Raw genomic sequence first — 22,559 nt, 5'->3', positions numbered from 1 at the left:
CTCTCCCATTGCCTAGCCAGCCACATGGGTATCCAGAAACTGTCAGTCTCATATCAGCAAACATGAAGATTTGACACCAGGTCCCACCAAGGCTGGCTCTGCTACGGTCCCTGAACATGTCAGTGCACCCCTCAACTCAGGGCAGCCCTTTCTGCTTGCAGCATTTGATAGGGGCTGACTCAAATCCACCCCCATATCTGTTTCTTGGTGATTTAAAGCACTCCCTTTTCTACAAAGACCCCTTGTCCTTGGAGGTGAATCTGCACTGCAGGCGTGTTTGCTGTCCATGGCCAGGGTCCTTCGGTAAAGTACGGTATGCTGGCCCAGTCTCTGTGTCCCTCCCTGAGCCGATCGTGAGCTTATGCACAGCCCAGAAGCCCCAAGAGTTCAAGAAGTAGATGACTCTGGATTAGAAACCTGTGCACTTGAGGAAACTGTGTGTGTGTGTGTGTGTGTGTGTGTGTGTGTGTGTGTGTGTGTGTGTGTGTACTTGTGCCTTTATGTGTATATTTGTGTATTAGGGTTTCTGCTGCTGTGTTGAAACACCATGACCAAAGCATTTTTGGGGGAAACGGTATATTTTGCTTCCATATCATAATCCACTGAGTGAAGGAAGCAAAGGACGGAACATAAACAGGGAAGCAAACTGGATTCAGAGGCCATAAAGGGGTACTGCTTACTGGCTTGCTCCCCATGGTTGCTCAGACTGCATCCCTATAGCACCCAGAACCACTAGCCCAGGGGTGGTACCACCCACAGTGGGCTGGGCCCTCCCACATCAATCCCTAATTAAGAAAATGTCCTACAGTCTAATCTTATGGAGTCACTTTCTCATTTGAGGCCCTCCTCTCTGATGACTCTAGCTGCATCCAGATGACATAAAACTAGACAGCAACTGCGTGTATGTCTGTTTGTATCTGGGTCTTCACATGTGTGTGCTTGTATGAGTATGTCGGTGTACATCTGTGTGTCTTTATGTGTCTATGTGTATCTGTCATGTAAGTGTATACATGTCTATGTTTATATGTCTGTGTATGCATGACCTGTGGCTATGTGTATATGGCTGTGTGTATGTGTATGTATGTATCTGCATGTTTCTGTGTGTGTTTCTCTGTTTCTGTGTGTATGTGTGTTGTATGTGTAGTATGTATGTTTATGTGTGTCTGTGTTCTCTGTATGTATTTCTCTGTGTGTGTCCAGGCACAGGAGCGAGTGAAGACCCTTTCCCAAGCTCCTGCCACTTGTCAGAGGCCACTTCTCTCAGCCAACTTCAAGGCCACTGAGCAAGTGCCTGACTCATTTCCCTGCTGATTCGGGAGAGGCTCCAGGCTGGCACTTGGGCTCCAAAGCCACGGAAAAGCTGGAGATGAGCAGATTTGCCATGTTCTGTTCAATTTGATAATTACCCTCTCCAGACAAACTTTAATTGAAACCTCTGAGCTCTCAGAAGAGTCATTAGACAAGACGCAACCATGCCAAGCACAGCCTAGCAGTCCTCCCCACGCTAGTCCTCTTTTTGTCCGTTCTGCTCTTCTAAAGCAATCAGGAAACTTGTTCAAATGCAGCGGCCTGAAGCAGGCCCTAGAATCCACACTTCTAAGCTATCTAATCCATACTGTGGTGATGCTCCCTGACCCTATTTCACAGGTAGAAAAGTTGCCTCAGAGGGTCCAAAGAGCGCGTTCAGCATTCTCACAGGCAGCAGAGCCTGCTCTGCATCTCAGCTCTGCTTCCCTATGCTCCCAGCAGCAGAGATGACTAACCGGTACTCCCTGCCCTTCAGGTACACACAGCTCACAAAACCAAGAGTAACTGATACTAACATAAACCTCCTCCACTGGTCTTACCAGGTACAGAGCTTCCTTCGGGGCTGGCTGTGCCGGCGGAAGTGGAAGACAGTTATCCAGGACTACATCAGGTCTCCCCACGCCGACAGCATGCGCAAGAGGAACCAGGTGGTGTTCAGTATGCTGGAAGCCGAGGCCGAGTATGTGCAGCAACTGCACATCCTTGTCAATAATTTCCTGCGCCCACTACGCATGGCGGCCAGCTCCAAGAAGCCTCCCATCACACACGATGACGTCAGCAGCATCTTCCTGAACAGGTAAGCCGGACGGACAATAAAGGTGGAGAGAAGGCCCGGAAGAATTGGTCAGCAGATGTTGAGCTGACTCCTGACACAAACCCACATCTGTTTCCTCCCAAGTACAACTGAGGAAACTGAGGCCCAGAGAGGAAGGAAATAATTTGAGGTCATATGGTCAAGCAGTTTCAGGGTGTGAGAGGGGAATACAAACTGAGACCTACATAGTCTAAATCTAAAGCATTTTGACACTGGTAAGACAGTTACGAATGACGGTTTTGAGGGGGTTATTACTGATATCTGATGGACAAAGGGCATGGATACTTCCTAACATGCTCAGAAACTATCCCACCCAAAGCACCAATCCCACGACTGTTGAGAAACTACGTTTTCAATATTTAAGAATTATAAAATTGCTATAAGGAAATACCTGAAGCTGAATACTCACTGTTAAAAATGGTTAGAAATACAGCTCAGATGGAACGCATTTGCCAACATGTGGGAGATCTTCAGTTGAGGCTCCAACACTGAAGAAAAGAAAGGACTGAAGGAATGAAGGCAGGAAAAGAAAAGACAGCTTATTTGCACTCCTGTTTGGAAAGTTTAGGAACTTAGCAGCAACTTTGACCTCTGGGAGGCTCTTGTATCAGAGCCTTGCTGGACAGAAGCTCCTGGAGGAGAGGCATCCCGTGGTAAACAAGGAAATAAGAGGAAGGAGGGGTTCACTTCACTCGTACAGCAAACCCCCTCTCCCCAGAACCAACCCACTCCTATGCTATGGGACAATGGTTTTGTATTTTGTAAAGAATTGTCACTTATACTTTAATAAAATGCTGATTGGCCAGTAGCCAGGCAGAAGTATAGGTGGGGCGACCAGGCAGGAAGTAGGGGCAGGGTGATAAGAACAGGAGAATTCTGGGAAGAGGGAAAGCTCACCCAGACCAAGAAGAACCAAAATGAGAATGCCTCACTGATAAAAGGTATAAGCCACTTGGCTAACACAGGCAAGAATTATGGGTTAAGATGTAAGATATAACAATCAATAAGAAGCTTGAGCTAATAGGTCAACCAGTTTATAATTAATGTAGACCTCTGTGTGTTTCTTTGGGACTGAACGGCTGCAGGACTGGGCAGAAACCTCTGTCAACACTCCTGCCTGTAAGACCCAGTGCAAAGCCATTCCCAACCCCTTCCTAAGAGTGTTCCTGACCCAGTCAGTCCCACTAGGCCACACCCCTCAGACGTCCCACTTTCCTGTACCATCAGAGAGTTTTGTCAGGAACAAACCATAGCTCAGATAAGGGTACCAGAGGTTCGATGAAGCATGCTCTTTACCCTGGTGCCACGCCAGTGACCTGAAGACCAGGTTCAGACTTCCGTTCTCAACCGCCAGAGCTCTGCTGTGGACCCTGCACCCCTCACTTAATGGAAATAGTTTCTTTCCCACATGCAGGCTCTCGGCTCTCGTGCAGGGTCTGCAGCCTTTCAGAAGACTATAAACTTTTCATCAGCCTCATCCTAGAACCAGTTTTCTTAGAAGACAATTTGAGTATACTTTCCTGTGGTGGGCAAAATTGTGTAAACTAGATAAAAGCAACAGAAAAGAAGACCCAGAACTAGACTGTTGCTCTGGGATGGTTGTCACTAGGAGTAAGGCCGTTCGCTTGTGATGCCGTGGGTTCATGTAGCTGTGTTTTCTTTCCGAACCTTTGTTCTGTTATGTTACTAACAGATCAAACCCTCCTCTGGGTTCTCTGCATGGATTCTTGGGACACGGGTCAATTTCTCTGTACCTGCCACTTCTGCCAAAGGAGTGTGACAAGTTCTAAAGGCCTATGGGACACCATGAGGTGATGAGAGAGGCAGCAAGATGTGGGTCTGGTGCCCAGGCAGGAGAGTGGTCTGAAGTGGCCAAGAGTCAGTGGGTGGGGCAGGACGGGCACAATGTATGCAGATGGGACATTTGAGCTGCCGAGGGTGAGAGAGAGAAACAGAGATGTGGGCAAGAGGAAGGAAATGGCCTCTGGCCTCATGCGACCTTTGAGGAGCTGAATCACTGAGCCCTTGTTGGGATTAAGGCAACAGTCATAATTCTGCGATATTTGTATTTCACTAACAGGTTAGGCCATGATTGCAAACTTTGGGTAACTGTTTAACTTTATCACTAAGAGATAATTCTGCCTTTTTGCTTTTATTTATCTTTCCATGGTTTTATTGGCAACTTCACTAGGTAGCTCTGTGCGGCCTCAAACTTGAACTCCTTGAACTGACAGAGATTGGGCTGCCTCTGCCTGAAGTGCTTGGATTAAAGATATGGGTCACTTCTCAAACTTCAATAGAATTCTTTTAACCTGAAATTTTTGGCTGAATGCTCATACTATAGAGATGGTGGACCACACCAGTAACCCAAGCATTCAAAACTGGTTGAGCTACATCATCATGAGACCATGGCCAAGAGAGACAGAAATGGACACGGCTTGTGTTAAGCATTTAGTCAAGGATATCCCAAGTGCTCATAATAATAGAGCCTGAAAGAAAGCAGCTTCATATCTGTGTTAGGAACATTCCCATTGTAAAAGCAGCTTTTCTTTTATATGAAAGAAAAGACCAAGGAAAGACATAACTAGAAAAGAAAACCAGAGACCAGTGTCTCTCATGAATGTGGATGCAAAATATCAAACTGAACATAGTAGTATAGAAAAGGAATAATAGAACCTAAGTAGGATTCATTTGAGGAAGGTAAAATTCAATTGATGTTGAAAATTAATCAATATAACTTACAGTATTAGTTCGCTATAACTGTCCTTCAGTAATCATGAGGACTGGTTCCAGGACCCCTGCAGACTGCACATACCCAGCCGCTATGTAAAATAGCCTAGAATTTGCATATAACCCTCACATCCTCCTGCATATTTTGTTTGGTTGTTTTGTTTTTCAAGACAGGGTTTCTCTGTAGCTTTGAAGCCTGTCCTGGAACTAGCTCTTGTAGACCAGGCTGGCCTCGAACTCACAGAGACCCACCTAACTCCTGAGTGCTGGGATTAAAGACCTGCGCCACCACCCTCAGCCCTCCTGTATATTTTAAATCGTCACTGATGACCTATAATAACCAGGACCATGAGAAAGTTATGCAAATAGTTATTATGATATAATGTTTAGGAACAATGGCAAGAAAGTCTGTACATATTCACTACAGACACAATTTTTAAACGTGTATTTACTTTATGTGTCTGGGTGTTTTTCCTGCATGTGTGTATGTGTGTCATGTATGTGCAGTGCCAGAGGAGGTCAGAAGAGGTTATCAGATCCCCTAGAACTGGAATTACAAATGGTTGTACCACCGTATAAGTGCTCAAAACTGAGTCTGGATCCTCTGCAAGAGCAGCAGGTGCTCCCAACCACTAAGCCATCTTTCCAGCCCCTACAGACACAGTTTTATTTAAAGCATTTTGGATGTGTATGTGGGTGAATCTGTGGGTGTGGAGCCAAGAGGTATAGAAAGCCATGTGTGTATTAAGGAGAAAGACCCATGGTCCTACTGGTGTGTACAAATCTGCAGCACTTAGCTTCTCTCCTCTCTTTACTTCTCCTTTCTCCATCAAGAGCTGGTGCCTACCTCCTGTTCGCCCTCCTAGATACATGGCCAGATACATACAGCACTGTCTTCTCTGTCTTAAGCTTGATGCTCCCTGTGAGCCTAACAAACAGCTGGATTAAAGACCAAACAAAACAAGCCAGGTGTAACAGTGCACACCTTTAGCACTCAAGAGACAGAGGCAGGTTAATCTCTCTGAGTTGGGGTCCAAGACAGCCTGAGCTACCTAGTGAGACCCTATCTCAACAAAACAAAAAACAGTTGGAATTCTTTGCTAGTCCCCTAGCCTAACCCAACCCAAAGCGCTGCACAGTTGAGTGTTGTGGACAGGTCCCATGCTAAAGCACTGCTCTGTGGGACCTGCCTGACTCAGGCTCCTTGTGCCAGCCCTTGTGCTTTCTGACCCTCAGGGATTTCCCAGAAGCCTGGTTTAGGACTCGGGGCAGTGCTAGAAAGTGTTCAAAGGCACACATCCAGGGACATGGGCTGGAATTTTAACCTAGGTCTGTCTGATGTTAAGGCTTATGCTTTCCCTGGGCATCTTGTTAAATCACAGAGGAGCCTAAAACTAGGCTCCTCTTCTTAACTCCGCTCTCCTGATGAGTATAGCTCACAGCACAGGGCTCCACATATCCCTTCTATCTGAAGTCTCTCTCTCTATGTGAGTCCCATCTCCCTCCTACTTTAAGTGTCTTGGGGACAGGCTCCAGAACATGACCCTGCCTGCCTTCCACCTCACCCATGGGGCAGAGGTCTGGGAACCACGTGTGAAGAGTGAGGCCACCTGCTTGTTTCCTGGATGGCATTTCTGCAATCAGTGATGCCCAGCAACCTTGCCTGTGAGAGGAAATGGACAACCCCATTAGAAACCTGACGTCACTTTGGTGATTTAATTTACTGGTGCTCATTTAAAGGGTCCTGGAAAAGAAGAAAGAGACCACTCTCCAGGTTGGCAGCATCATGGCGGGTGTTAATTGCATGCCGTACCTCAGAAAGAGCCTCTCTTAAGCAGCTGCAGCAGGCTCTGAGTGGCCAGGATGGTCTGCCTACAGAGCTGAGCAGTTCCCTTCTAGTAAAATCCACGCCTGGCACTGAGTGCTGAAAGCCCCAGTAGTGCTAAGAGGCCCCTCTGTTGGGTGACAGAGGTGCGTGTGTCACTCTGATGACTGACAGCGACTGCCTGAATTCCTGATTTGTGCCAATGAGGAAATCCATGGAAGAAATTGCCACAGCCCATCTGTCGTGTCTGAGCGATCTGGAGAGTGGACAGGAGTGGGCACCAAAGCTGCCATAAAATGCAGAGTGTACAGGCCTGCTTCTGCCCAGCTCTGTCCCCACTCTCTCCACTTTGGGCTGACCTTGGTCAAGCCTCCTTCCTGATGGCTGAAGGAGGAGACAGGCAAGCAGGACTCAGATGAACTACTTCTTTCTCCTCATTGATTTCCTTAGATGGTAAATGGTATGGCCCTCAGTGTCCCCCAGACTCCCTTGCTACCCTCTTGGCAGACATCCCTGCTGCAGACACCTAGAGGGTCTCTGCTGCCACAGCCTTCACTATATTTAACCAGCCAGTTCTTTTCCGTATGTGTGAGTGTGTGCGTATGTGTGCATGTAGAGGCCAAAGGTCCTCACTGGCTCGCTCCTTCAATTTCTCTCCATTTTATTTTTTTCCTTTATATTTTGAAACAAGGTCTCTCACTACACTGGACCTGAGCAGTTTGCCTGCTCACTGGCAAGCACCAAGGGTCTACTTGTCTGCTTCCCCAGAGCTGGAATTGCAGTCTTGTATCACCACGCTCCATTTTCCCCATGGGTGCTGGAGAATGAACCAGATCCTCCTATTTGTGAAAGAGGTGCTTTATTCCCTCTGCAAAGGGCCAGATATGAGCTCCTCTATTTTATAGTGGGACGTGGCGGAAGGAAAGGGAGAGTAATGAAGACACATATCTGAGCCAAGTACAATGACACATGAAATGTCATTGCTTTAGTCCCTAAAAAATTAATTAATAAAAAATAAACATTTTATAGTCTGTGGGCTCTATGTTCCCCATGGCAACTAAGCAATAATAGAGACATAAACCCATGGGGCAGCACTGGTCCTATTTTTATTTATACACACTAAAATATAAATTTCATATAATTTTCACATATCACAAAGTATCCTTTTGAGGGTTCCCCCAGTCATTTAAGATGTAAAAACAAACAAACGAACAAACAAAACCCAGATGTGGTTGCACCTATACCTAACACGCCGGCACGGAGGAGGCAAAGGCAGGAGGATTCAGAGTTCGAGGCCAGTCTGGAGTGCATAGTGGGCTCCAGGTCCTTCTTAACTGAGTCATTCAAGATGGGGTGCATCATGTTTGGCCCCGATGCCACAATTGCTGACCTCTGACACAGGCTGGGCTGTGATCAATACCCACTGGAATTGGGGGGTCAGGAGTTCAATCCCTGTCTTCACTACTGCTGGGACTGAACGTGGAGTGGCCATCTTCTGGTCTGGCACCTGCCCGTGTGGTGGCTGAGCTCTGCCCACAGCTCGCAGCTTTCCACCTTCAAAGGAGCTTTAGGGGAGCGGGGTTGTGTGAGCTCCTTAGAGAGTCATGATAAGCTTAGCAGTTTAAAAGAATCAATCGTTTTTACTTAAACTGACAGAACTGACTAAAATCAATCATTTTTTACCTAAACTGAAAGAGCTGAATAAAGTGGAAAGATTTCCAATTATTCGTATAAAAATTTGATTTAAAAAAAAAGCATACTTGAGTCTAGAGAGGTGGTGATTAGGAACACTTCCTGTTCTTGCAGAAGATCCGCATTGAATTCCCAACATCCACATGATGGCTCACAACCACCCATAACTCCAGTCTCAGAGATCCAATGTCCTCTTCTGACTCCATGGGCACAAGGCATGCATGTGGTGTACAGACATATATGCTAGCAACACATTCATACACATAAAATAAAAATGAATTTTAAAGTATACTTTCATGTATATAGTACTCCACTCTCTCCCCCTCACATTCCCTCCTCTTTCCCACTTTCCTTCTTTCAACCGAAAAATGTCAGTGCATACCAAGAGAGCAGCCTATGCAAAAACTGATGCAAGAAAACCTTGAGTGCAGTAGACAGAGATAAAGGCAGAGCGGCAGAAGCAAAATGAGAAAGAGGGAAGGATCCGTAAGACAGACGGGGGATGGGAGTGGGGCAGGCCAAACTAAGGCCACTCCAGATAATCAGTGTAGATGTTCAAGATTGCTGTGTTCAGAGAGAGGGGGAGCTGGGCACAGGAGGGGAAGCAGAGGACCAGTGAGGAATTCATTAGCAATCAGCTTGGCAGGGAGATGATACAGAGGCAGGTGCTATTGAGAGCGGAGAATGGGTTCTACAACACAAAGGGGTTAAGTGGAAGGCCTGAGAGGCTGGCCAGCCGGAGCTGCTGTTCAGTGAAAACAGAAGCCGATCATGGGGGAGTAGCTGTGTTGGCTAAGTCAGAGGTCACAATTGATAGGAACATGGTAGTGAGTCTAGAGTCTAGGTAGTTTTTTATCAGATGGGTAGTTTTTCCATTGTCTACAGAACAACTTAAAAATGTAAGAAAATGATCCTGCTTCTAATAGGACCAATGGCGTGACTATGTAAAAATAAGCAGAGGACACAAATGATGAGGACACAAAGAAGGACTCAGAAAACACATGAGTGGGGTTTGGGGAGATGGCTGCGCTGCTGGTCAGGTCTGGGTTCCATCCCCAGAGCCATGTGGAAACACCGAAGGTGGTAGTGTGTGCCTGTAATCTCAGCCTTGTGAGAACTCTGAAGGTGGTACTGTGAGCCTGTAATCTCAGCCTTGAGGTGGCAGAGACGGTAGATCCCTGGGGCTTGATGGCCAGCCTAGCTTACTTGGTGAACTTCAGGCCAGTGAGAGACCCTGTCTCAATTTAAAGTTGACAGTGTTCATGAGGAATACACTGAAGTTTGACCTCTGGTCTCCAGATGCATACACGCCTACAAACGCATGTGCATACACAGAGAGAGAGGGAGGGAGGGAGAGAGGAAGGGAAGGAGAGAGGGAGGGAAGGAGAGAGGGAGGAAGGGAGGAATGGGCACCAGTGTCTAGATTAGAAAGATTCCAGAATAGAGAGATTCCATATCACAAATGTCCTTTCACCAAAAATATTCTCTAAATTTAAAATAATTCTACTCAAAGTATAACCTAACAAAATGATTTTAAAGTTTCCGAGAACAATGAAAGACACACCCTACCTGCAATTGAAATACGTCATAAAGAGGATGAGAAGATGGCTGGGTAGGCAAATCAGTTGCTATACAAGCATGAGAACTGAAATTCAGATACCCAGCATCCACACAAATGCGGGGCAGGTGCAGTGGTCCACCTGTAGTCGCCAGCTAGCTAGACAAACAGAACAAACAAGTTTCAGGTTCAGTGAGAGACCCTGCCACAATAAATACAGTGGCGAGCAACTGAGGACCACATCTTACATCAGCTTGTCTTCACACCCATGCAAGCATGCATACACGCTTGCACACACCACATACACAGAAAGGTGGGTGGGGTGGGGTGGATAGGTAGATAGATGGGTGGATGGATGGATGGATTGATGGATGGATGGATTGATGGATAAAAGCAAGCTCTGTTTATCTATTTTCCCATAAAATAAACTGCAAGTGAATACGGATGCAGTGTAGGAGTTGGGAAAGGCCTGGTGTCCAAGGTCGAGGCAGAAAGAAAATACAGAACCTTCTATAGTCAAATGAAAAGCCACATCACCATCCGGGATAAGTCTGAAGTGAATGATGGGGCTCACATGTGTCAGAGCTGTGTTTGAGAGAATTGTTTCAACTTCCTGAGAGAAAATAGTGAATGTGCATCACAGTTCCCAGAATAGAGACATGTGACAAATTGGGAAATGTTCTACCGATGTGCTAATCATGTGTGCACCTATGTGTGACTGTGGGTTCATGCGTGTGTAGTCAGAGGAAAATGCTGGGTGTCTGCCTGTCCTCCCCTTCCACCTTGTCTGAGTCAGGGTCTCAGTTGTTTACTGCCATGGATACCTGTCTCTACCTCCCATCTACCCACAAGTGTACTGGGTACAGGCGTATGCTTTTCACAGGGGTGCTGGGTTAAAGCGCAAGCTACCATAGCCTGCTTATTTAGGTTCTAAGAATCCAAACTCTAGTCACCATGATAATTCAGAAAACACCTTATCCACCGAACTGTCTCCGCAGGCCAGCAGTGAATTTTTTTTTAAAGCACATCAAGTCAAGATGAAACCATTGATATTTTTTTCCTTACAGGGTGGGAAACAATGGTGATTTCTGGCTTGTAAGGTTATCATGAAGTTTTCAGAGTCCCTAATTGTAGGGGGGAGGCTTCATTTTCTGAAGCAGGTTCCTTCTCCTGTGCTGAGCAGAAGTGTCTTTTCACAATGCAAGGCTTGTGACCACCCTTCACAGAACATATCCATCAAACAACACAGGCTCAGTTTATGTCTCTCATGTTTTGGTAATTCCTAGGGAATTTCAAACCTTATTATGTTATGATGGCCCACGATCAGTGACCTTTGATGTTATGGCTTAACTGTTTGCGGTGCCACAAACCTTAAGGTGATGCTTTTGATATAATGAATGCCACGTATGTTCTGGCTGCTCCACCATCTGGCCATTGCTCTCTCTTTCTCTGGCCTCCCCGTCCCTGGAGATAAAACACTGAAATTGGAACAATAACTCTACAGTGGCCCCTTAGTGTGAGAGCAAAGCACAGTGCAAGGATCCTATTTTGAATCAAAAGCAAAAACATCACTCAGCGAGAAAAGCATGCTGAGAGCTGAATGGCCTGAGAGCCAAGCTTCTTGCAACAGATAAGCAGGTTGTGAAGGCAAAGGAGAGGCCTGGAGGGGAATTAAAAGAGCTACTCCAGGCCTGGAAAGATGGCTCAGTGCTTAAGTACTCCTCCAGTTCTTGCAAAGGACCCAAGTTTAATCCCCAGCACCCGCCTAAGGTGGCTCACAACTACCAATAACTTTTACAGCTTCAGGGAATCCTATGCCTCTGGCCTCCTCAGGTGCCCATACTGATGGGCACATACCCGCACCCAGACACTTAATTTAAAATAATAAAAATAAATCTTTTTATAAGAAAGAAGGTGCTGGTCCGGTAAACACACAAATGCTAAGAAAGCTAGCAGCCCTCTAATTGTTAGGGAGCCATTCTGAGTGGTCCAGAGGGAAGCTCAACTAAGCAATGGTGTTGCCTGAGGCCATGACCTAACCCAGATTGATGCTGCAACCCTTAACTCTGGCAAAGTTGAAAGGTGAGGAAGTTCCAGAAGTTTGCAGTGGCTCATGGGATATATGCAGAGCGAGGACATGCATCGGGTGGTGGGGAAAATGGAGTAAGTCATCCAGAAGATGGACCAGAGATAACCCTCAAAGACAGCTGCACCCCAGACCCAATCCTCCATGTGGACCAAAGAGCCCAACAGAACAGGCGACCCCATGGAAGACTGTCACAGCCACAGAGAAGTTTGTTCCTGGCTTCAGAGCTTCAGAGAATGGGCTGTCTCATTAAGGGTTTAGACCTCTTAAAAGCTTAGATGTGAAGTCTAAGCCAGGGTCATTTAGAGTTCTGAATTGCCAAGAGCCTGAAACTCCTTCACCTGTGCTCTGTCAATGGAGCCAGGCACATCTATATATAACATGGGAGTCCATTGTTGAGACCTAATGCTAAGGAAAAACAAAGATCCTTCCAAAACAGGGCCAGTGATTGACAGTGCGCCTGGTCACTGCAGAGCTATGATGGAGACATACAAAGAGAATGTTCACCTCATGCTGCTCAGATGACAGTCCGCTCTGCAGCCGGTGCCTTGAGGAGGAATATCAACTCTCAGATTTGATTATCTGAATCATAGATCTTCATAAGGCTGACACAGGTAGGGATTCTGTTGGAGAATCTGGTCAATGTTAATTTAAGAGCTTCTAGAAAACACATATCATTGTAGATAGCGAGAAGAGCATCCAAGATATGGGATTTTCATTGCTACTTCAGACCTGGAAGTTTATTACTGTTATGAACTGTAATGACAATATCCATAATGTAAATATTCCAAAGATCTTAGGTGATCCCTGGGTCACCTAAGATATGGGACAAGACAAGATTTTGACGTAAACAGGAGCTTGGGAGGAGATGGTTCCAACTCTCACGGGTAACTTGGAATCGCCCAAGACTCCCACAGAGGGAGTGTCGCCCTGGTGTGGTGGACACAGCAAAGAACCAGATCACCAGTGGAGTCTGAAGACGAGACTGAAGGGTTGCCATCTTCGGATATAAGCAAAGAAGGTGGTGTCTTCACCATAGCAGCTCTTACTCCTGGAGACCCTGAGATCCTCTCAACCTGGGAGGTTACAACTCCTTTCTTTGATGTAGAATGGCCCTTTCTCAGGGATTGCCTAAGATCATTTGGAATATTTACACTATGGATATTGACATTATGGTTCATAACAATAGCAAACTTACAGGTCCGAAGTAGCAATGAAAATAATTTTATGAGAATCACTGTTCTAACGGGGCAAAGAATTGAGAATGCCACAAAAACCTGGCTGGTGGCAGCAGCAAGGTCTAAGGTTCTAAGTTTGGAAGGAGTTCTCCTGGCCATAAAATATGAAACTGAGAACTCTTGTCTTGAAAAGGAGGGATCTTGGAAACTTCCCTGTTGTCTTATCTTAAGAAGTGACCACAGAACATCCCCATTGTTTCAGTGTGTGGGTGCACCCTTCGCGGTCCTGAGTTCCATGCTCGTGCTCTCTCTCCTTCTGCTCCTGATTTGGACCTTGAGATTTCAGTCCTGTGCTCCAATTTGGGTCTCTGTCTCTGTCTCCTTTCATCGCTTGCTGAAGGTTAATATTCAGGAGGATGCCTATATGTTTTTCTTTGGGTTCTCCTTATTTAGCTTCTCTAGGATCACTAATTATAAGCATTGCTTTTCGGGCTGGGGGGAGACTTAATTGGGGGAGGGGGAGGGAAATGGGAGGCGGCGGCGGGGAAGAGACAGAAATCTTTAATAAATAAATAAATAAATAAATAAATAAAAATAAAATAAAATAAAAATAAATAAATAAATAAATAAAAAGAAGTGACCACAGCCACTCTTCAACCTTGAGCCACCTCGTTAGCCATGGTCAGTGTTGCTGCAAGACTCTCTGCCAACAAGATTGGCTTGCTGGGGGTTCAGGCAACATCTTTCAGCAAGGAAATATTTCTCAGTTAGGGTACATGGATTTTTAAGGCATCATACTTAGGCTGGAAAGATGACTCCATAGGTAAGAATATTTGCTACATAAGCGTGAGGACCTGAGTTCAAATCCCCAGCACTCAGGTAAAAAGCTGATATGGCTGCACATGCCTTTAACCCCAGTGCCATAGGGAGAAGAATCAAAAGGATGGCTGGGTCTTGCTGGGTGCCAGCCCAGGCCCAGGCTCGGTGAGAGACCCTGTGTCAAAGGAACAAGGCAGAGAGTGATGGAGCAGGACATTCTCCTATGGCCTTCACACACGTGCTCATGGGCTCATGCTCTGGCATACACAGGTGGGCATATACCAAATGCACACCATACATACACACACAGACATCACATTGCTGCACATTTAACAAACACTGAGGGTGGTAAAATGTCTCGTGACTTGATTAATTAGCTTGTTTGTTTGGTTGTGTGGAGTTGAATCGTCCCTTGCAATGCCTTCATGCTGGTTTTACCATCCTTTTAGTGATGCTCCTGGTCTGTTGCTGCACTGACCCATGCAGTATTGTATCTAAGGAGCTTTCTTTCCTCACTGGTACCTGCCCGGGTGTCTAGAGTGTGTCTTCTGGCTGTCTGAGGTGGCTTCCCTGTGACTGATGGCTGCATGCTCAGCACCATCCGGCAGGATGCAAACACAAAGCCCCTCAAGAACCTTAAAGGTTCCCTGCCATCCATTACAGACCAATTTTCTTTCTTTCTTTCTTTTCCTGTGCATTCTTATGCACCCCAGGCTGGTCTCTTGGTATCCAAGGGTCTTTCCATGCTGAAAATCAAAGTTCTTAACCTGGTTTGAGAGTCAACTAGATATCAGATGGAAGCCAGTCTCCCCCAGGTCACTAGGGAGGCTTTCAGATGGCAGATGCGTCAGTAACCATGCGATTCTCACTCAGAAAGAAAAAGTCAGCAGGTTTTCTCTGCAGCCCCGTTTTCCCAGCTTTGCTGGCTTTCGTTTTTGTAGGATTGGCTTTCCTCCTCCAAGCCCTGCGGCCTACCCCAGCTTAGCTCTTTGGCATGGACTATTAAGTTCTCTTGTCTTTCCCTTTCTCTCTCTTCTCCTTCTCTTCTCTTCCCTATCCCTCGGCTCACCGGATCTCTTTTTCTCCTTCCACCTTCCCACCCTCCCTGTGTCTCTGCCCTCCAGAGGACTTTTCAGATCTTCTCAGGGTCTTTGTCCTTGGGCCCTGCTCTACATACACCATCTGCAGCTCCCTGCTCTCTCCACCTCTTCCCCTGCTCAGGTAGTGTGGATACAAGACCCCCTCAGATCAAAAATTGATGGGGGGGAGACCACATCTGAGTAGAAAGCAGAGCCTAGGACATGGCCCAAAGAAAGATAAGGACATTCCAGAAAGGAGGAAAGACAGACTCTGTGCTTTCTTTGACTCAAGTGAAGTAGTGAGGTAGTGTCCCTCTGCCTATAGAACCCTAAATGTAGTGAGCCCCACCCCCAAGGTCTCCTCTGCCATCTCCGTGAGCTGACATCTCCTGTGCAGAGGGGATTGTGTGGGGGTTGATGCCCCATCACTAGGTGACTAGAAGTTCCTACTGAGGGCCCCATGTTTGGTGTGGCACTAATGTGTTCAGCAGGGTCTTCGCCAGAGAGGTGGGAAACCCAGGCAGGAGCTCATTGATTCTTTTTCTTTCAGTGAGACCATCATGTTCCTACATCAGATCTTCTACCAAGGCCTGAAGGCCCGCATCTCCAGCTGGCCCACCCTGGTGCTGGGTGAGTAGCCACCCCCTAAGACCCCATCCTTATCTCAGGAGACAACTCTGTACCTCTAGATCATCACGGTGGGGCACCCTATAGACCCCAGAGTCCCTGAGAGGAGAAAGACGGTCGCCACGTGCTCTTAGGAGAAAATGAGGTTTTTCTCTTTGTCTATCCACTTTCCCTTTCAAAAGACAACATGCCCACCCAGGAACATGCACACTCAGAAACGTCTCCAACTCCGGAAAAGTGGGAAACATTTAGAAGGTCACTGTCACTCTGTACCCCAAAGACAACCACCCCAAATACTACTGTCTGGTTTCCCTTCCACATTTCCCTACACAGAGGTCCTGAGCATCTGAGAGTTTTATTTCCCTGTCTTTACACAGCCAAAAAACTTAGTGAGTGAGCTAAACAGTTTGAAGCCTGTCGATAGCAGACATGTCATTTGTTTGCTTACACTAGATTATTACATTATACTTGAAACTTTTGTTTGGATGGTTTTGTTTTTTTCTTTATTGTTTTGAGACAGGGTCTCTATTGTATCCCTAGTTGCCCTAACAATGCTGTTACATTTTAAATTAACTTTGTAGGTGAAGCTTTTTTTTTCATGCCCAGTTTTCTCATTCTGCATTTTTGGTGGCCGTATAATGTTCCAGTGTCCCCAACTATACATACCATGATCCGCTAGTTCTTCTATTGGTTCTAAATTGTTACAGACTTTTGGGGCATTTCCATGGGATAGGTTTCTAGAAGTTGAATTACTAGAACAAAGGCCCTGGCTTCATCTCCACAGCCTCGAAAGCTTTACTGCCAGGTCCCAGGAACGAGACACAGCTGCACCCTTACATTGTACCACACTTGGGTCAGGCTGGCCTTCTTTGTCTCTTTCTCACATTCTCACTTTAGTAAGCAAAGGTGGCCACCAGTGTTCCCTTCGCTACAGGGGGAGACCCACTGTCGGATCAGACTTAGCTCTCCAAGTCCCCTCCACCCTTCGGATGTTTTTCATGTCAAAGAGCCTGCTCTGTCACACTGGGGAAATAGCTCAGTCAGTAAAGCGCTTGCCTCAGAGCAATGATGGCCTGAGCAGTCCCCAGAAGCTACATAAAAAGCTGGATCCAGAGGCCTGGAGGATGGCACTTACTGCTCATGCAGAGGACTCAGATCTGGTTCTCAGCCATCCATAGGGAGGCTAACAACTGTCTGTAACTCCAGTTCCAGAGGAAAGCTTCTGGCCACCACCGGTACTGCATGCACATGGTATATTTACATATAGGCAAAATATGAATGAAAAATGAGGACATGGCTGTTCCTAGGTATGGCTGGGGAGAAGGTTTTTATCATGGAAGAAAGGAGAAAACAGGCAAAGACATATGGAAGGGCCCAGACTGAACCAGCCAGCAGACTGAATCGAGCCATAAGAGGAGAGAGAGGTGGGGAGCATGCGGAAGGAAAAGAAGAGAGGAGAGAGGAGGAGGCCAAGAAAGGAAGCAGGAGCCAAGAGACCCAAGAAAGCACATAGCCAAAATGGCTAAGTTCCATAGGGAAGAGAAGCTGAGGGAAGGGCAGCTCGGGGGGCTGGAGACTTTAGGCTGGGCCTGGGAGTGAGCAGTTCTGGGAAGCGCAAGGACCCTGCAGCAAGTAACTGCCTTGCTGGGAGAATCTGGCAGCTGGCATCTGTCATGGTTGCTAATAGGCACCTCAGTTAGCCACCTAAAAAAACACATATATAAAATAAAGAATAATAAACTTTTTAAAAGCTGGACTGATGGCATGCTCATATATCCCCACTCAGTGCTGGGTGGGCAGAGACCAGTTGATCCCTGGAGCTTTCTGGCTAACCTAGCCTAATGAGCCAGCCCCGGGTAACAGTAAGAGACCGTATCTCAGAAAGCAAAGCCAATGAGTCCTAAGGAGTGACACCAAAGGTTGAGCTCTGGCTTCCACATACAAACACACAGAGGTGCACCACATGTGTTCATACACGTGTGTATACAGACACAGACACACACACACATGAATGCACACACACGCACGCACACACACCCTGCCTCTTACAAAGACACTTGGGTTGAAGCAGGGGCTGGGCACACTCCACATGGACACATCATGAGATAAGGTGTAATCTACACCAGACTGTTTTCTTCAGTTGGAGCAGGCCCCCTGGGAGCCACAGCCCCTAGGGTCTGGGACTCTATACTGACTCTCTAGGCCCCTTCAGTCACAAGACAGCTCACATCTCTGAACCCACTTCTGCTCATGGATAAGGTTGGTATATCAGTGTAATCCCCAAAGAGGGGTCTCTCTGGAGTGGGGATTTGAAGCCAGCTCACAGCCTCTCTGGGTAGGCCAATAGGCCAAAGGCCTGGGGACATCTGGCCCCAGGGTCCCTCTGGCCTGCTGACCCCACCTGCCCTGCAGCCGACCTGTTCGACATCCTGCTGCCCATGCTCAACATCTACCAGGAGTTCGTCCGCAACCACCAGTACAGCCTCCAGATCCTAGCGCACTGCAAGCAGAACCGGGACTTTGACAAGCTTCTCAAGCAATACGAGGCCAAGCCAGACTGCGAAGAACGCACGCTGGAGACCTTCCTCACCTACCCTATGTTCCAGGTGGCTGCCATGATCTTCAAGGGAGCAGGCTAGGGCGGGGGCACTGAGGGCTCAGCTGGCAGGACACAGTCCCCAACAACCCTGGCATGTGGAGAACAAGCTGACCACCTATGTACTTGTCCACTCCAGCAGTGGGGAAGGTGAGGGGGTAGTCCCTGGAGACAGAACCGTGGGGGTCCCTATCTTCCTGGATATCCAGGCATGTCAGAAATGCAGCCAGCTTTCCTCCTTGGCCCACTGGGTTCAAAGGACCATTCTTGCCTCTCTTTCTTGCCTCTGTCCCTCTCCCTCATTACCCCACCTTTCTTGTCTGCCATCGCTATCTCTCCCTCTTTGCCTTGGCCTTTCTCGGCTCTCTGTTCCTTTCTGTCTGTCCACCCATTTGTCATCTCTCTGGCTCTGTCCCTCCATGTCCCCTGCCACTCACAGATCCCCAGATACATCTTGACACTCCACGAGCTGCTGGCCCACACACCTCATGAGCACGTGGAGCGCAACAGCCTGGACTATGCCAAATCCAAACTAGAGGAACTTTCCAGGTGAGTACCTAGCCACAGGGCAGAGGGTGGGCAGGGCAGGGCTGCGAATTTCCTCAGGAGGGGATCTGAAGGAAGGCATAACCTGCCTCTCTTCAAAGAAAGGCTGGGGGCCGCAGAGATGGCTCCGAAGTTAAGAGCACTAACTGCTCTTACAGAGGTCCTGAGTTCAATTCCCAACAACCGTATGGTGGCATGCAGTCAAAACACTGTACATAATAAATAAATAAAATTTTAAAAAGAAAACAAGGTTGGAGATATAGCTTAGTGGACAGAGTGCTTGCCCAGCATGCATGAAGCTTTGTGATCAGTGTCCAGTACTACATAAAACCAGGCTTGTTAACCTGTTAACTCCAACACTTTCTAAATGGAGGAAGGAGGACCAGAAGTCAAAATTTCAAGGCTACCCTGGAATCCATGACCCCCTGTCGCAAAACTTGTGATGATAAGAGCTCCCCAAGGATGGGGTTCCAGGTGGCTAGCCTTCATGTGCCCAGGACACTTTAGTCCTCTAGTCCAGACTCCTCATCTGGCTCTCTTTCTGTCCTATAGACCGGGGGCAGGGGTCATCCTCTGCAAGAGCAGCCAGAGGAGGGGGAGCCCTTTCATACCCTGCAAAGTTCTGAGGAGGTGGGAAGTGATCTAGGTCAGAACTGGAGCCCAAAGGCAGAGCTAGTAGGACTTTTCAATGGACTGGGTGGGAGAATGGGAAAAACTAGTGATTCCAGATCTGTGGGGTCTTAACCAAGACGGGGTATGTTAGATGGTCCAGACCTTCCCTGGGGATCATGTGGACCATTAAATACAACAAGTGGAAGAGACCAGAAAGAAGGGCTCTAAAGTCTAGAATTAAGAGCCATCATCAGCTCAGTGATATCCCCAGTGCTATGAGATTGCCACAGGAGTGACTTCAAACAAGAAGACACCAAAGCTTAGGATTGAGCCTGGGTGGAGGTCACAACATGAGATGGACCCTGTGGTCAAACACAGGGGACTAAGGATGAGGGGCGGGGAGGCTCAGCTTCCTGAAGCCAGCAAAAGCTAGCCAAGCAGGTCTTAGCTCCAAGCTAGGCAGTGGGACAGGCTAGGGATAGGCAGGGGACATGCTACCTAGCCTGATCTTCTGAGCCCCAGCTGAGTTACTGAGGCATGAGGGAGGACCAGAGTAGACACCGAATCCAGGTGTGACTGCAGAGGTGCAGAGCCAGAGGCAGAGAAAGTTCTCTCTGTATCTTTCATGTTCAAGAACCAAATCCTACATGTTCCTCCCTCCCCAGGAGGAAAAAAAAAGCCTAGAATGCACTCCGAGATTCTGCATCATTGAGAGATGCAGGTCCTGGAGCAAATAGGGCTGCAAATGGCCTGAGAGGCCAAGGTCATTGGCCTAAGACCTAGGTATGCATCCTACCCTTCTTCGTTCCACCTACCTCCTGAACCTTCACCTGAGCCCAGCCCTAACGGCACATTGGAGTGTTCTCTCACCCTCCCCTCCACAGAATGCTGATGGCGTTGTCCTGGCAGGACAGAAACCATCAGATAGCCAAGCTCTGCCCAGTCTGGGCTAGGAAATACACCCCCTTTTCCTGCCGACACCAGCGATTCACCACAACCCCAGCCACACTCTCTCTAAGGACCAGGCCTTTGCTGTTTTATCCTCAACCACTGTAACACCACTGATAACACAGGCCATCAGTTCCAGTCCCTCGAGGCTTCTCAGAGAGCCTTCTAGCTATGTGTGCACAGGGAACTCCAACTCCATCTGTAGCAGAACTTGTCCTGACCAGTTATGGGCTACTCTTGTCAAATCTGCCTGCCACTGTGGCATTGCCCCTTGGGGCCCTTCAGAGTCAAGCATTCCCCAGCAAAACTTCACCCTCGCAGTGAGAAACCTCTCTGCCACTGGCCACTTCTCAAACAGGAAGTGGGCAGCTAAGACATGCATTTCTGAGAAGAAAGGGGGGAAACTGAGACTAGTAGAGACTAGAGGCCGTCTGGATGTCCTGGAGAGTTTGAGCTAAAATGGTAGTCCTCCACCAGGAAGAAAACAAACTGGAATGCCGGTGGCCACCTCTTCCCCAGCATCCTGCACACGGGGAGCTGAGTATCAGCCGGTGCAAGGCTTGAGTGGTTTGCTCATCTTGTGGCCCACCCAAGCAGAGTCCGCTTCCCTGAGGGTAAACCATACATGGTCACCAGTCCTCTTGGTGACACTGACGGTAGAATTTTAGGAATCAGCAGAAAGGCATAAGATATGATCTTCTTGAAGTGGGTGGGGTATTTTTCCAGAGCTCCCCCTTTCCCAAAAGTATTCATTAAAAGCCTGGAAACCCACCAGGGCAAAATTGCCAAAGAACACCCTTCCCTCCTCCCCCCTCTCCCTCCCCCGCCGTCAATATTTTTTCAAAGTAATTAAATGGCGCCATCTCCTGGAGACTATGGAAGTTGCAGAAGACAGGAAGAAAAATTCTTTTCCCCCAAGAAGGCAAAAAGTTGGAAGCCAGCCTTTCCCTCAGCCAACAGAATTGGCAGGAGCTCCCAAATCTCAGGTCATTCTAAGGCTCTTGCAACATTAAAAGCGCATCCATACAAAGATATGGGAGATCTAGGGCGTAGCTTAGTGGTAGAACACTTGGCTAGCATCCTCAAGACCCTGAGTTCAAATTCCAGGGAAGGGTGAAAAGGGCAGCCTGAGGAAAAGAATACAGAGGCAATGGACTTTGCCTGATCTATGGATGAGAATCATGTAAAATGAGACATAAATAACAAACAAGGGTGTCCTGGGCTCACACCTCATCCTGGGCTGGACCTGCTATCTACCCTACAATGTTCAACACTGAGATATGACTGGCCTGCTTCCTAGCTGCCAATTTCCATGTCAGTTCTTGTCAAATAAGCACCTGGCTCCTTAGGCTGCCAGGGTATTAAGCCAGATGGAGCCTGGGAAGTGTCCTGCATACAGATAGCACTCAATAGCTACACATCGCCTTCACCTTCCGAACTGCAAGTCCCACCCCCAAGCGAGAGCACAGCATTCCCCTCCCTGGTAGCGGGACAGCATGCCTCTTATTTCCTGTCTCCCCAGGATCATGCACGATGAAGTCAGCGAGACAGAGAACATCCGGAAGAACCTGGCCATCGAGCGCATGATCATCGAGGGCTGTGAGATCCTCCTTGATACCAGCCAGACCTTCGTGCGGCAAGGTAGGGCGCCTGCTCTGCACGCCCACCGCGGGGTCCCTGGAAGAAGGGCAGCACTTGGGCTGGCTTTCAGCTGTGACTGTGGAGTGTTCTCGTTTGCTGGGAGTGCATTAGCTGTACATGGGGGCAGACTCTATCTACACACACACACACACACACACACACACACACACACACACACACACACTTAGACATGATTGCTTTCCACAGTTTCCCTCATGCCGAATATGAGTCTCCTGCCTAGATTAGCCTCTGGCTTTTGGTTGTAAGCACTGACCTGTTCTCTGGGGGAGAAAGTGGGAGACAGGATGAGGACAGATAGTGACTGGCCCTGGGAATGGCAAGTGTTGGGAGGCAATGGGAGGGAGGCTGCACTCAGCGGTTCTCACTGAAGTGAGTCTTCTCCCCTCTGGCTCCTGCTTCCCTTGAGAGTGGGTCTGGAAGGTGTGGCCCTGTTGAGCTTCTGGTGGCTCAGAGATGTCAAAGCTGTGATTCATTTGAAG

General features: G+C 47.8%; 1 protein-coding gene across 2 annotated transcripts in view; it reads left to right on the top strand.

Moving 5' to 3' along the window:
- Rasgrf1 (Ras protein specific guanine nucleotide releasing factor 1) overlaps positions 1-22,559 on the top strand; it is a 110,000-nt gene that overhangs the window by 36,332 nt on the left and 51,109 nt on the right. For both annotated transcript variants that reach the window (XM_075965023.1, XM_075965021.1), the window contains 5 exons: positions 1,851-2,104; positions 15,640-15,719; positions 18,129-18,322; positions 18,752-18,861; positions 21,941-22,059. In XM_075965023.1, coding sequence (XP_075821138.1) covers positions 1,851-2,104; positions 15,640-15,719; positions 18,129-18,322; positions 18,752-18,861; positions 21,941-22,059 — 757 coding nt within the window. The remainder of the gene's footprint in view (positions 1-1,850; positions 2,105-15,639; positions 15,720-18,128; positions 18,323-18,751; positions 18,862-21,940; positions 22,060-22,559) is intronic.

Source organism: Microtus pennsylvanicus, chromosome 3, assembly GCF_037038515.1.
Source record: "Microtus pennsylvanicus isolate mMicPen1 chromosome 3, mMicPen1.hap1, whole genome shotgun sequence".
Classification (NCBI taxonomy): Eukaryota; Metazoa; Chordata; class Mammalia; order Rodentia; family Cricetidae; genus Microtus; species Microtus pennsylvanicus.
This window is presented reverse-complemented; position numbering and strand designations above follow the sequence as displayed.